General features: G+C 46.4%; 1 protein-coding gene across 1 annotated transcript in view; it reads left to right on the forward strand.

Annotated features, from left to right (window-relative positions):
• Positions 1 to 16088, forward strand: part of Gucy2c (guanylate cyclase 2C) — a 71133-nt gene that overhangs the window by 36856 nt on the left and 18189 nt on the right. Inside the window, exons 12-19 of the mRNA XM_027429909.2 lie at positions 1333 to 1438; positions 5173 to 5235; positions 6035 to 6106; positions 6571 to 6675; positions 10985 to 11071; positions 12035 to 12167; positions 13534 to 13671; positions 15294 to 15382. Coding sequence (XP_027285710.1) covers positions 1333 to 1438; positions 5173 to 5235; positions 6035 to 6106; positions 6571 to 6675; positions 10985 to 11071; positions 12035 to 12167; positions 13534 to 13671; positions 15294 to 15382 — 793 coding nt within the window. The remainder of the gene's footprint in view (positions 1 to 1332; positions 1439 to 5172; positions 5236 to 6034; positions 6107 to 6570; positions 6676 to 10984; positions 11072 to 12034; positions 12168 to 13533; positions 13672 to 15293; positions 15383 to 16088) is intronic.

Genomic DNA, 16088 nt, shown 5'->3' on the forward strand with positions numbered 1-16088 from the left:
ATCAACATAGACACGACACACACACAAACCAGTTCATACACATACATACATATACCAATCCACATATATACACAGAGAGAGATTAAAACCATGTAAGATAATGAAAGACAGGTTACAATAATGAAACTGAGAAAAATCACAAATCTATTCAACTCTTTGATGCTATTGATTCTATAATATAGCTGGTGAATTTTTGGAAATACCCTCTCCATAGACATCAAACAAACAAAATTAAGCAGCAATGAACCACCATTTTATACATATCACGAATGTTTAAAAATGCTTAACAAGATCAAGAATGTTGGAAATGAGTGTTCTCAGGTTGGGAAAATTGGTGCATCATTTTGGAAAAGGATTTCATGGTATCAGTGAAGTTGAAAGTGTGTTTCTCCACTGTAATCCAAGAATGTATCATGTATAGTACCTGAAGGAAGGAATCAGAAAACTATCTTTGTGTGTTGGGATAAATGCTGAAATAGGACCTCATATAGCTCAAACTGGCCTTGAAATTGCTATGTAGCCAAAGCTGATCTTGAACTCCCCATCTGCCTGTCTCCACCTCCAAGGTGCTGGGATCCAGGCACGATCCTCTTGGCATGGCCTAACCTTCTTGTTTAAAAGCCAAGGCATGAAAAGAAACTGGGGCATTTAGGAATATAGTGGAAGAATGGTTTCAAATTTTACATTTTTTTGCCTCTCAAGGTTGTCAGGGTTTTGTTTGTTTCTGGTTTTATTGTCTTTCATTATTTTCATCATCCTTTATTATACCAAATTACTGGCTGAGTGAAGATCTAGGGAGAGTGAAATGAAGAGAATAGAAAAGCCCACAGCAGGTCACTTGGCAGTTGGAAGCTACACCTCAGTCTCTGCTGGCCTTGACAGCAGGGTCAAGGTCCTAACTTTTTCCTAGTTTGTCTGGGAGCCAACTAGAATGGATGTTGTAGTTAGAATGTAATGGCCTCCATAAGCTAATAGGAAGTGGTACTATTAGGAGGTGTGGCTTTGTTGAAGTGGGTACAACCTTGATGGAGGAAGTGTGTCACTGTGGAAGCGGCTTTGAGGTCTCATATGCTCAAGCCACGCCCAGCGTCTCAGTTCACTTCCTGTTGCCTTTGGATTGAGATGTAGAATTCTCAGCTCCTTCTCCAGAACCTCGCCTGCCTGCATGCCTCCATGTCCTACCATGATAACAATGAACTAAACCTCTGACCTGTAAACCACACCAATTAAACGTTTTCCTCTATAAGAGTTGCTATGGTGTCTCTTCACAGCAATAGAAACCCTAAGACAGATGTTTATCAACACCTCCTGGTGGTTCTCTTCCTTTTACAGAAAATACAGAAGAGATAATGAACTCAGACAGAAAAAATGGTCCCATATTCCTTCTGAAAGCATCTTTCCTCTGGAGACCAACGAGACCAACCATATCAGCCTGAAGGTAAGGCAGGCGTGCCCTACCTGTTGACGAGTATCTGAGAGAACTTTGGTAGCATGTGTGGCCAAGCATGGACGCTTTGGTTCTTTTGGGAATCCAAGATTTAGATGTTTGCAACTTAACGGAGGAAGGATTATTTTGGCTCGTGGTTTCAGGACCTCTTCTGTCTGTGATAGGGGTGGCTTGCTGCATGGCTTGCCCATAAGTCAGCAAAGAGAGAGCAGTCAGACCTGAGAATTTCGGATCTATAAGGATTGCCCCACCCCTTTCCTCCCACCTCTTAAAGGTTCTAGAACATGCCAGAATAATATCACCAGCTGGGCACCAGGTATTCAAACACATGAGCCCATGGGAGGCATTTCACTTTCAAGCCACAACAGTGAGCCAGTCTTCTTTGCAGCTGACCTGGAAGAGAAATGCCTGAGGGCTCCTCTCACCCTCATCATGAGGAACTCATCTCCTCATGCTAAGTAGATGTTACATGTTTTGGTCATTGCTGAAGAGGCCTCTGCTGAAATTTGTCTAGAAGTACAAATGGTGGCCAGTGTGAACATCTCACCCACATTTACTGCAGCCAGGAATGTAAAGTCCCCCAAAAGAGCCTCTAATTCAGCTTTATTGTCATGTCTGCTGACGACTCTGAAAGACAAAGGATTGAGAAGCTGTGTAGAGTCACATATAGTAAGGTATGATAGATAGATGATAGATAGATAGATAGATAGATAGATAGATAGATAGATAGATAGATGATAGACAGATAGATGGTAGATAGACATAGATAGATGATGATGATGATAGATAGATAGATAGATAGATAGATGATAGACAGATAGATGGTAGACAGACATAGATAGATGATGATGATAGATAGATAGATAGATAGATAGATAGATAGATAGATAGATAGATGTCTATAAGCTCTTACTGAGAATTTTTATGCCAGGTGCATTTTACTCTGTTTCATCTCCTGAGCCCATCAGATAACAGGTCTGGAATTCCAGAAATGTGTCTACAGTTTGAATCCAAATTAATTGTAGACTTGAAGATCTTGCCTCCTGACACATACCACAGAATTATCAGTATTTCTATACTAAAGCACAGAGATAAAGTTCGTGAGAGCTGACAGGCAGGTGTAAAATCACATTAGGCTTTGGAGCTTCCTTGCCAGCAATGTGATCACATCTCACCACACACAGGAAGCAGAGAGAGAGAGAACAGGAAGTGGTGACAAACTTTATAGGTATTCCATCTCCACTTCCTGCTCGCTGCCTTCTGGTGACTTGGACCTACTCACAGCGGTACAGGGTGGCATGTTCCTTTGGCCTAGACTTGCTTCACGCCCCAGCATCCTTCCTTCCCCAAGTCTGATCTGCCTCTGGCGAGTGTCAGAATGAGATCCATGTCCAGTATTTTACAGTGAAGAGTAAATGACCTTAATGCAACTGGGTTTCCAAAGGCCAAGTTTAGTGGCTTCAATTACTGAATTGGTTCACACAGTGTCACAAGAAAAGCTTTGGACATATTAAATTCTTAGGTGATAGTTACCAACATTTAACCCTCAAGTGAGCCATTTATAAAATGAAAACTGCAAGGAAGAGAGAAGGAGGAAGAAAATGAAGAAGAAGGAAATAAGGGGAGGAGGAGAAGGAGGAGAGAAAGAGTCAGGGAGCAGGAGAGGAAGAGGAGGAACAGGAAGCCTCAACTACGGATACCAAGCAAGGGTTACTACTGTAGCTCCAAGGTTCTTCAAAAAAAAAAAAAAAAAAAAAAAAAAAAAAAAAAAAAAAAAGACTTAGTTACATGCCCCTGACCAGCAAGGACCTGGGATCGAGTCAAATGTGCCTGCCTGTGGGATTGTTCGGGAGAGTGTATAGGGAGAGGAGAGAGGCTGTTTGCTGGGTGGCTGAGCAGGTGCCCTGCACACCATGCCTCTTTGCAAAGCTCATGTTTCCATGGGGGATGGGCAGCTGTTTTGCTACACAAAGGCAATTTGAGACTCTGAGGTTAAAAATCACCTCAGGAAGAGGATACCTCCTTCTGTACACGTGCGTGCTGAACAGCTCATACCAAGGTCCCGGAGTGGATGCTGGGGGCTTTCCCCCAAAATCAATTGTAAAACTTGGATATTTGGGTGAGGATTCTCTATCCAGACCATGGCCCATTTCTGCATTTATTAATAGGTGGTGTACCAGTGGTCACCCTTGGAAGTTGATCAAAGCATTTCAGTTACAGTTCAGGATAACCTCAAGCATTTAGCAAGGATGATAATTTACCTGTCCTAGCTAGGGTTACTATTGTTATGACGAAACACCATGACCACAAGCAACTTGGGGAGAAAAGGGTTCATCTGGCTATGCTTCCATGTCATCGTCCATCATTGAAGGAAACCAGGATAGGAACTCGAGCAGGGCAGGAACCTGGAGGCAGGAGCTGATGCAGAGGCCGTGGAGGAGTGTTGCTTACTGGCTTGCTCTCCATACCTTATTACAACCTGACTTCTTATACAACCCAGGACCACTGGCCTTCCCTGTCAACCACTGATGAAGGAAATGTCCTGCAGTCCTGCCTACAGGTGGGAAATGCACAGGCACTTGCACAGGAGGGGCCAGCCTTCCCAGAAGGTGACTTTAGCCTCATAATCCCAAATGCCCTTTGCAGAACACGAGAGCTGCCCTCTCCCAAAGGAAACATGAGACTTGCACAGAGCTATGGTGTCCAGGGCCTCCTGCTATCCTAAACTCTGCTTCCTTTACCACTCAGCTAGCACTGTGGGGGGAAAATAGGGGCATTTTTCTCGACCGAGGCTCCCTCTTCTCAAATGACTACAGCTTGTGTCAAGCTGACATAAAACCAGCCAGCACAATTGAGCCGTTGTCAAGCTGACACACAAACACGACGCTATTAAGCCATAACCTTTCTTTTCCTGTTATCCCTAAGGCCACATGTTGATACCAACATCATAACACAGAATATTTCACAAACTGAAAATTTTAAGCACTTTAAACGTTGTCTTTTTTAAAAATATGCAGTGTCTATAAAATCCCAAAATCTTTCTCTCTCTTTTTAAGTTTAACGTCTCTCTACTGTGGGCTCCTGTAAAATCAAGAACAATTAATTACTTTCTTACTTCAAGAAGGAAGAACCAGGGCACAGTCACAGTCTGAATAAAGCAAAACCACACTTCAAGTGTAAATAACTCAATGTCCAATGTCTCTTCTTCACTCATAGTCTTCTGGACTCCTCCAAGGGGCTTGGGCCCGTCTCTAGCTTCATTCTCTAAAGCACGAAGTTTGTCTTCTAAGCTCAGGTCTGCTCCACTCCACCTCTGCTGCTGTTCTTGGTGGTCATCCCATGGTACCGGCATCTCCAAAATGCTTGGAGCCTTTGGCATCTGGCAGGAGATGACATAGGCCAAAGTTTCCAACAGGAGGAAAAATCAGACGGGCAGGAAGCAAAGAGAATTCTGGGCACTCATAGATCCATGCCAGGGAGGAAAGAAAACCCAGAGCCATGAGGGGGCAGACACTTGGAGGGAAGGGAGGTGATCAGAAGGAGCAAAGGACAACCCCCACCCCCACCCCCACCCCACCCCCACCCCCGTGGAGCACATCAGGGAGCCTGCCCAGCATGTCTAGGAGCACTCAGTAGACACGCCTCCTGGGAGCCTCTTAGCCTTTGGCAGTGTAGGGATGAGGGATGGATATGAGGTTCTGTAGCATTGCTCTTTTCTCTGCCAGATTGACGACGACAGGAGACGAGATACAATCCAGAGACTCCGACAGTGTAAATACGACAAAAAGGTTGGTATGCTAATCCCTGTCACGGCACCCGCTGTCCTGGAGTCTCAGTTAGTATAGCCCCCCCACTATCCTGTCAGTGTGTCCAGTGTCATCACTGTTGCCATCGTTGTCCCTGCCTCCGACTCTTCTAAACCCTTTGGGCTGGCACAGCCCCCACCCCACCCCACCCCACCCCTGCTCCCCTGAACCCTGTCGATAGGTAGAATAGCCCTCACTGCCCGGGACCCTGTCCGGTGTATGCTGGGTGTTCTGACACACAGTTGCCCTGGGCCCTGACCTTGGCCGTGCAACGGCAGAGGTGCCCGGGTAGCTGCAAGAGTGTCGCATGGAAGGCAGAGCTCTGGGGACGTGGAAGAACAAAAGAAACACTCTTGTGAGAAGTGGAGAACAGGCAGGAAGAGGAACCGTGAGGTTGGGTTCGCTCAGGGAAGCCCTTATACTTTGGTTCATTCTCAAGAATCCCCTATCAGGGATTCCTCGTTTCCTTCCTTCCTCGTTTTTCCTTCCTGTTCTCTTTCCTTCCCGCTTCTTCTCCTCGTTTTCTCCTCCCCCTCCCTTCCTTCCTCCCTTCCATTTCCCCTGGTCATTCTACATGGAATGTTCAAGTCCCAGCCCACTACATCCCTGTTACCGGGCGCCAGAGCCGGAAGCCTTAGCCAAGCCCTGGGGCCTGCGCTCGAACTTCTGCGATAAGCACCTCAGGAACTGCACCGTGCTGCCTGTGGCTCGGTTGGTTGAAGATTGTCCGGAAAGACTCACGCTACATCAATCCCCCCTTTTCCGCAATTGATCTCGGCAGAAAGTGATTCTGAAGGACCTCAAGCACAGCGATGGCAACTTCACGGAGAAGCAGAAGATCGAACTGAACAAGGTAAAGCTGCATCCCATTTCCCCAGACACTGAGGTCCCCGGCGGCGCCACTGCCCACAGAGAACCCGCAGGCAAGCAAAGGGTGGCTTGCCTTCTTGTTGACCGTCTGCAATGGGAAGCTTAGAGTGAGGCCTGGCGTGCCCTGCCACACAGCCCTGGTTTTATGTGAAAGTACTTAGAATGTTATTCAGTGTGGTGGAGTGGGGAAAGAAAGGGAGACGCGGGCTTTCAGTCGTTCCGTGGGGCTCTTCTTCCCAAAGAACCCAAAAGGAGCCGGTTTCACTGGTGCATAAATCTCCACCCTGGCACCCTCCACCCTCACCTGCTCCCTGCCGCTTTGCTGTGTGACCAGCCTAGTGGCCAGTTCACTCCCCCACTCCCTACCCCTCCCACCTGCTGGTCCCAATCCCCACCCCCAGCCCCTCGGCTTTGCTTTGTAAACAGCCTAGTCGCCTTCTCTCCTAGTTGCTGCAGTCGGACTACTACAACCTGACCAAGTTCTACGGCACCGTCAAGCTGGACACCAGGATCTTTGGGGTGACTGAATACTGTGAGAGAGGCTCCCTCCGGGTAAGGAACCACCATCACTTCCTATTGCCTCAGTGGTCCACCATATGAAAAAGAAAAGAAAAGAAAAAAAGTGCAGGAGATGGCTCGGTGTACGCCTGTAACTCCAGTTCCAGGGGATCTGACGCCCCCTTCTGGTCTCTATGGGCTCCCGCACACATGAGATGCACACACACACACACACACACACACACACACACACACACACACACACACGCGCGCGGGCCAAAAGCTCATACACATAAAATAAAACAAATTAAAAATTGTACTCAATGAAATGACATCAGAGAGCTGTCAGGAGTAGTGATCAGAGCCACCAGATTGCGTCACTCCTTCCTATGGCACCATTAGGAGCAAGCAGGAAATATTCAGGATAGCAGAATAGACACAGGAACCAAGGGGGGGGGGCTGCTTTGAGACACGTTTTACATTACTTCACAGGTGCTCAGATGGCATCAGATGAGCTGTTGTAAATCCTGCTTCTGCTCCATCCAGGTCTCACCCCACTCTTTCTCAGCACGTGTGGAAGATGACTCAGCATGGGCGGGTAGGCCCTGCTATTCAGGATGAGCAGGTCCACGGCTGGGAAAGAGTAGGATGGGGCTGGGTCAAGTTTCCAGAAGAAGCGAGCATTAAGCTAGGACCCTCAAGCCACTGAGCACACTGAAGACATGGGTGCAGGCAATGGTGGGGCTCAGGGGGCTGGGGTGCAGGCAATGGCGGGGCTCAGGGGGCTGGGGTGCAGGCAATGGCGGGGCTCAGGGGGCTGGGGTGCAGGCAATGGCGGGGCTGAGGGGCCGGCTCAGGTAACGGCCCGGTGCGCTGTGGAGGTCTCTGGAGAATTGGCAGCACACACTGTCCTGTTAGAAGTGCTCATCACAATGGACACCAGTGCTCTTCTGTCTCTTCCCTCCTCCCTTTTCCTCTGTCAGGAAATGACGGGGGTTTTTGAAGCTGGGTGCTAGGAACTAGGCCCAGGAAGACCAAACATATCTCCTGTTTTATCACATCATCGCACCAACAAGAAAGGACTAAATTGCAATTCCCACAGAAAGACTGTCAGCTTAACTCTTCTAAACCCGACTGCTAATTCCTGTTGTCTGTGCAAATACTGCTTGAAAGTTAAACAAAAGCTAACAGCCTCCAGACTCATTGACCACTTAAGGAGGCTAGTGTAAGACTGACTGTACAACTGACTACAACCAAACCATAGTTGTGAACATACGCAGGGAAATATCAATGACATGCTGTAATGTTAAATTGGGCTGTATTGTTAAACTAGTTGGATACAGAACAAGACACAAGCAATAGAACTTGGTCAGTTCTACGTGTAGTAAAATTAAGATAATGTATTATACAAATTGTGTATGTGATATGATCTCGTGATGTGTGTGGTGTGTGTGTGTATGTTGTTGTGTGTGTATATGTGTTGTGTGTGTATTGTGTATGTGTTGTATGTGTGACATGAGTGCTATGTGTGTGTTGTGGTGTGTGTGTGTGTGGTGTGTGTATTGTGGAGGTCAGAGGCTGATATCAAGAGTCTTCCTTGATCGATCCCCACCTTATATACTGAGGCAGGGTCTCTCACTTGAACCAGAATCCATGGATTTCAACAGGCCAGCTAGGCAGCGAGCTCCAGGCTGAGTCAGCCTCCCCTGCGCTGGGATTACAACAGGTCCCTGTGGCTGCCTGCCGTCTATGCAGTTACTAGGCATCGCATCTGAACTCTCATCCTCACGCTTGCATGCAAGTGGTTTACCCAGTCTACCAGCCCCTCATCCTTCAGGTCATGTTAATGGACCTGAAAGTGACAACTTTAATTGATATACTGAGAAAATGAATACAATAATAATAACCCTTCCCAGCCTTTAACAGCTGGAACTATTAAAATAGCACCGGAAGTGGCTCTTGAGCCTTCGTATCTGACTTTCTAGATCAGGGGTGAGTGCTTTATGAGAATATACATTAAAGAATAGTAGGGAAATCCCTAAATGAGAATAGGTCAGGCCATGCAGCCAGCGGTGGTTTTCTTTTCTATCTTTGGATATTTTTTAAAATTCTGTTCACACTTTATGAAAGATACTGCTGGGTCCAGGAATTGTACAAATAATAGAAACAGACTACCAAAGTCTATTAACCAGAAGCGACTTTATTCAAAAACAGCAAGACAGGGATAGGAGGGACCACAACTTCTAACTAGTTAGGACTGCAGAGAATAATTTGACTCTGTTATCCCTAGAAAGGGCTGCAAGCTCCTTTTTTATAGCCAAAGTTTATAAACAGGGCAGGGAGTACATATTGGGATTAGCATTCCAGGTGCCTTGGTGTCTCTCCAGGCACATTTGAGATTGAAGGGGATTCTGGGATTTTCAACTTCTGGTTACAGGGTAGTTCAAAATGTTTACATAGTCACGGGTTTGTTTAAATCGCCTTTCCTTTGCCTGGGAGAATGCAGGGCAAGGGGTCAAAATGACTATCAGCCCTACAACAATCAGAAATATGTACACAGGCTATAAGTGTACCATTTTTTTTTTATATTCCTGGGCCCTTCAATACATGTATTCTTTTTTTATTTGAAACAGAGTCCTGCCCAACAGTGCATGCTGGCAGAGGACAGCAGGCTAGGGTGGGCAAGAGATGAACCAAAGGGAGAAAGGAGAGAGTTACCTCAGCCCAGCTCCTCAAAACCCCTCCTGCCCCCACAGCCTCATCTGAAAAGACTAATAACTCAAGAACCTCCTGAGAAATGATTGGCACCACACCCAAATTAAACCAAGACTCTGACCAGGCTTTTTCCTAGAACAAGAAACAGTTGTTCTCCTCCAGGTTATACTGCAAACAGTTGCTTACTGGTTTAACAAAACCCTGCATCTTTATAGCAACCACTGCAATGTTAGGTTAGTTCAAGGCCTCCTGCCTCCAATTCCTAGGAAAGCCAAGAGCTCCCTTAGGGACAGAGATTGTAGCTGACTTAAAACCCAGAGCAATTAAGTCAATTGAAGTAATTAACATTGAGTAGAGGCAGGAGCCTAAGGAAGGAATTCCCAGCAGCAATTCCTGCTTAAAAAACACTGGTGCAGCTGGGCGAGGTGGCACACCTGTAATCCCAACTCTCCCGAGGCAGATGAGGAGAATCACAACTTGAGCAGCATAGGGAGTTCCACCTCCGTGCTGTGTGTGCCAGATAAGCGGGATGCTTCAGGTCTTGTGGACTACCAAGGGAGACCCTGCCTCAAAAGCAAAGTGTTTAAAAACATACAAAACAAATACATTCGGCTGGTCTTCGTGAGATGGAGCAGGCAGGACAGGCTCCCCAAGGCCAGTCTCCAGGCAGCATCTTCTCATCTTTCTTCCCTACCTGGTGGGGAAATCCACCAAATGCCTGTTTTGTTTGTGTGGAGGTTTTGAGACAGTCTCCAAGCCCAGGCTGACATCCAACTAATATGTAGCCCAGTCTGCCTTTGAAATTCTGGTCCTGCTGCCTCCACCTCCCAAGTACAGTGCATGTCTGATAATGACAATCAGTGGCTGTGTTCCTGATTTATGTATTTACTGTACTGTTGCTTTATTGTTATTTTGGTTACTGTCCTGCAGTGTTATTTTAGTATATACTTCCATTTATTTAAAAACAAAACAAAAACTTGATGAAGAACAGCATGCTGTCAGCCAGCAACACAATACATCTGTCTTTTTCCTTCCTCTCTCCCTCCCTCAACTCCTTCCTTTTCTTTTTTCTTTCTTGAGAGAGGGTCTCACTACAGAGCCCAGGCTGACCTCAAACTGGTAGAAATTCTCCTGTTTAAAACCCCTGAGTCATTTTCATGGTATTTGATTTATCCTTGTGTTGTTTTGTTCCTCGTGACCCTTGGAGCAAGACTGGGGAGAGAGAGAAAGACAGATAGAGATAGACAAAGAGGCAGAGTGTGTGTGTGTTTGTGTGTGTGTGTGTTTGGCTGTGTCTGTGCCTGTGCCTGTGTCCGAGTGTGGGAGAGAATACCATTCTGCACTAAGCATGTCAATGATCTACAGGCTTTGTGCCCCATAGCCTGGACTTGGAAGGTCCTAGGCCCTAGGTTTGTGTGAGGACACCATGACAGTCACATAACAAAATCGTCTAACATACTTCTCAGAGTGTAGCTCTGTCAAACAGCCCATGATAGTGTGTGATGATAAACCAATGGTGGTGGTGTCCCAGTTTGTTCCTGACTCAACAGCCTCGTGGTTGGATTATCTGACTCAATCTCTCCCCGACATCTTTCCCTGTAGTCTTTCTCCTTCGTCATTGTATGTGTGTGTTTTCTCTCCTACTCAGGAAGTGTTAAATGACACGATTTCCTACCCTGATGGCACATTCATGGATTGGGAGTTCAAGATCTCTGTTTTATATGATGTTGCTAAGGTAAGAGACATGTACACAAAAACATTCACGAACCTGGAATAGTGTAACAGGCTGCTGGGTGTCATGCACAGTGGAATTTCTATCACAAATGTAAGGTTGACTTATCAGTATTTTTAGATCACAGCAGTAGAGAGCTAGAGACTACAGTCCATATAAACAGTAAGTGAAAGCATGTAAACAATAAAGGCAGGGTTGACCAGATGTCTCACTAGGTACAGTGCTTGCCTCTCAAACACAAGAACTGAATGCAATTCTCAGAACCCATGGAAAACTCATCAGGTACCCGGGAGGAGGAGATAGGCAGATTCCCTCGGGCTCACTGACCAATCAGCATGGCCTAATTGGCAACCTCTGGTCCCAGTGAGAGATTGTCTGGAAGCACAAGGTGGGGGCTTTCCAGATGGCTCAGTGGATGACTCACTTGTCACACAGCCTGACAATATATATATAAGTGCAATCCCCAGAACACACAGCAGAAAGAGAGAAGTAGCTCCTGAAAGTAGTTCTCTGACCTCCTCACGTGTGCTGTGGCACACATGCATCAAATACAGAACAACAAAATAAAAACACAAATTAAGAAAAAAAAATAATGAGGTGTGTGGACCTGAGTAGCAACACAGCCAGAGGCTGACCCTCTGACCTTCCCACTGTCCCCCATGCCCCTCCCCCCACACACAAATAATCACAAAGCCCTATGCTTTGTATAGCTTGCAGCTAGCTACTCAACGGGGGTTTACATTCAACTGCCCTTTTATTTTTGTTATGGAACTATACCTCCCAGCATATAGGCAAGCACTACGGTTTTCACAATGCCTTTAAAGCAAGGTTCACAGCATGGAATTTAAATTGGCTAGCATGGCAACATATACAGAGAAATAGATTCCAAACATCACTTCTTTCCAATGGTCATTCTGCCAAAGTATATGATGTCTCTTTGTTCTCCCACCATCTGAAAAATTACAGGGGATGTCATACCTGCACTCCAGTAAGATTGAGGTCCATGGGCGGCTGAAGTCCACCAACTGTGTGGTGGACAGCCGAATGGTGGTGAAGATCACAGATTTTGGGTGCAATTCCATCCTACCTCCAAAAAAAGGTCTGCACCTCTTCTACTGGCACTTTTCTTCTCCTTTTTTGAAATTTTTACCTAACTTACACCAGCGATGAGGCAGGCAACATTCTGACTCATTCTGCAGCACCTCCTGTCAGTCAATGAATGCTTTAAAATGGGGGGGGGGCAATGTTATTTTGCTTGTGTGAACGTCTGTGTACCATGTGCACATAGAGGCCAGAGGACGGCTTCAGATCCCCTGGACCTGGAGTTACAGCTGGCTATGAGCTGCCATGTGGACACTGGGAACTAAAGTCAGGGTCCTTGAAGAACAAAATGTTCTTAGCCACGAGCCATCTCTCCAGCCCCTCAAGGAACTCTCTTTGAGTTCCACAGGCGTCCTCCTCAGATGATGTCCTCAGTGTTCACCTGTGTCTCCTGAGATGAGTGAAAAGCTTGAGGAAGGAACTTTCAGACTTGGGGAAGCTAGGACGGGAAGAACCGTAGAACCATCTCATTGAACTTATCCTTTGTAGGAGACACGGGAGAGATTACAGGCTGGAGTTTTGCTCATAAAGATAGCATACAGAGGAGGACACCCATGTGGACATCACCACTCATGTATCTGTGTCGACAAGATACATATTCATACCTATACATATAATCTGTGAAACGATTTTCAGTATTGGGGGGGGAAGTGTCCAGAAAAGGAACACAAAGATACATGGGTTGTATGAGGCAAGGCAGGTGTTTCTCCTCCATTCTTTATTAGAAGTCACAGCTAAGTGGCCCCAGAGTCCAGAACTCACTGTTTCAACATACTTCCTAGCTCCAAAAGTGAAGGTCTGTGTCACAATCCTTTGGGTTTTATCCTCCTAAATAGAAGAAAAATTATAATTCTGCCTCTCTTTCCACAGTCCCGTGAAGTTTAACATGACATTGTTTGGGTGCACATACAGGTGTGTGCTCAGTGGAAGCCCGAGGCTATGTCAGGAGCGGTCAATCCCTCCTCACTTTATTTACTGAGTCAGTCTCATGCACATCTAAGCCCTGACCTTGTAGATACGGCCATTCTGACTAGCCAGCTCGCCCTGGGGAATCTGGCTCCACATTCTGAACACTGGAATGGCAGGCAGCCACCACACCCAGCCACTGGGGCATCCAAACTCAGGCCCTCATGTTTACACAAGCTCTTTGCCCACTGGGCCATCCTCCTGTGCCCTAATGAGTTCTTGTTAAAGACTGTTGGGTGTCATGTTGGTTCATAAAGCAAAGAAACAAGACTTAAATCAGATGAGACACATCCCACCCTCCTCAGCAGGAGCTGATGTTCGTGGATGTCTGTACCTAAACTTTCCACCTAAGTAAAGCCACCTCCCCCCCCCCCCCCCCGTTGATGTCTCACACACAGACCTGTGGACCGCTCCCGAGCATCTGCGTCAAGCCAGCGTCTCTCAGAAAGGAGATGTGTACAGCTTCGGGATCATCGCCCAGGAGATTATCCTTCGCAAGGAAACTTTCTACACACAGAGCTGCCGGGACCAGAACGGTGAGTCAGACCTCTTTCATGGCCAAGCACAAGCCTTCTGGGCTCACTGGCCAGCAGATCTCTGGCCCCACATCCCAGGCTTCTCATCTGCTAAGGGAGTGACTCCTCTGAGTTGCACATTCTATGAGGATTGCAAAGGCTCAGTGTTAAGGAGCTCACCCAGATGCCGTTATCACGCACATGGCATATCAGTATTAAAGGATATCCCTTCACTTGCTAGCTGTGGTGGTCCACACCTGTGATCCTAACAGGTCTTAGGAGTGTCTTAGTGAGGGTTTTCTATTGCTGTGATGAGATAACATGACTCTTATAAAGAAAACATTTCATTGGGTGGCTTGCTTACAGTTTCAGAGGTTCAGTCCACTATCACAATGACCAGGAGCATGGAGACATGCAGGCAGACAGTAGCTGAGAGTCCTACATCTTGCAGGCAACAGGAAGTTAACTGACAGTCACAGTGAGGGAAGCTTGAACAAAGAGGCCTCAAAGCCCGCCCCCACAGTGACACACTTCCATCAACAAGACCACGCCTCCTAATAGCGCTGCTCCCTTTGGGGGCCATTATCTTTCAAACCACCACATGTGTAGATGGAAGTTTCTGTCCTGCTCAGTCCTGCGCCATTTAGCCCCAAATAAACACACGGAGGCTTATATTAATTATAAACTGTTTGGTCATTGGCTAAGGCTTCTTATTGGTTAGCTCTCTCTTAAATATTAACCCATTTCTATTAGTCTGTGTATCTCCGTGTGGTCTTGGCTTACCAGAGAATGCCCAGGCATCCTATCTTCCTGGAGGCTACATGGTGTCTCCCTGGCAACCCACTCCTGTGTTCCTCTTCCCAGCTTTCTCCTAGTCTGGTAGCCCTGCCTGTACTTCCAGCCTGGCTACATCCTGCCTGTCCATTGGCAGAAACAGCTTTATTCATCAACCAATAAGAGAAACATATATTCACAGCATACAGAAGGGCATCTGCCATCACACATGGAGGCAGGAGAATCAGGAGTTCCTAACCACTTTAAAACCAGCCTGGTCTGTATGAGACTCTATCTCAAAAAAACGCCAACAAATAAAAGCATCTTTCTAGCACTCCTCCTAATCACAAAAGGGAAGGTACCTTCTTACCAGCTGGACTAGCAGACACTAGTGAGATCACAGAAGGGACGATACCTAGTTACCAGCTAGACTAGCACACACTAGTGAGACGGCACACACACTTCATTCTCATTGGGAGCACTGCTTAGTTTTCTGTCACGTTCTCACTGAAGGAAAGCCCTGGCTCCATTCATCCAGTCTTCACTCTCTGAACACTAACTCATGCACTAACTCATGACTGTGTTGGAGGTCAAGGTGACTGAAGCATCTGGGAGTCAGGGTATGGAGTATGGGGGAGAGAGAGCCTGGTGTAAGCAAATCTGAGGTATTCACGAGTCAGCTGTCTACCTGTGAAGCCACTCCTGGGTTGTCAGTGGGAGAAGACTCCTCCCACTGTACTCACATCTGTAGAGAGGCTCTGTCACAGTCCTGTTGATCTAAAGAGTCATCGAGGGATGAGCCAATTCAGATGTGCTCAACAGTCCACACTGGGGTTCTTCTTGTAATGTAATTATTCTCATCCAATCAGAGAAGATTTTCAGAGTGGAAAACTCAGACGAGATAAAACCTTTCCGCCCAGATCTGTTCCTGGAAACTGTAGATGAAAAGGAGCTGGAGGTAAGTCAGTCTTCCTGGTATTCAGTGATCTGTCTACTCTAACGGTCTACCACAAAGTGTGTGGGTGAAACAGCAAGAATGTATTCACATAGAGAAACTCTACTCCACCTCCAGGTTCTTTGGAGGCGGCCCCTTCTTCCTCCACAAGCTCCTGGTGGCTCCCCTTGGTTTGTAGCCCCCTAGTCACATCCTTGCCTCAACCCTGTCTTGCTTGTTCTCATCTCTTCTTCCAATAAGAGCGTGAGTGAATCCATTTGGACCCCCCAGGTAACCCAGGATCATTGCCCTATCTCAAGATTTTTCAGCTAATCACAGTTCAAAGTTCAAATAGTCCCCATTGTTCACAGTTTTTTTTTTCTTTGTGGTTTCAGTTGCCAGAAATCACTGAGGTCCAAAATTACTAAATGGAAAATTCCAGAGTAAACCATTTATAAATCTTAAGTTGTGCAGCATGATAAAATTTCATGTCATTTCGCTCTGTTCTACTGAGACATAAGTCATCCCTCTGTCTTATGCTCCCCTCCTGTTAGTCACTCAGTGGGCATCTAGGTTCCATGATTACTGTTGAGGTGCTGAATGATGAGTTCAAGTAACCCTGTTTCTTAACAATGGCCCTCAAGTATATTGCAGTGGTGCTGGCAAATATTATTTCGTATATTATTAGAAGTGCTTTACTTTATCATTAGTCATTGTTATGACTTACAAA

This window comes from Cricetulus griseus, chromosome 8 (assembly GCF_003668045.3).
Source record: "Cricetulus griseus strain 17A/GY chromosome 8, alternate assembly CriGri-PICRH-1.0, whole genome shotgun sequence".
Classification (NCBI taxonomy): Eukaryota; Metazoa; Chordata; class Mammalia; order Rodentia; family Cricetidae; genus Cricetulus; species Cricetulus griseus.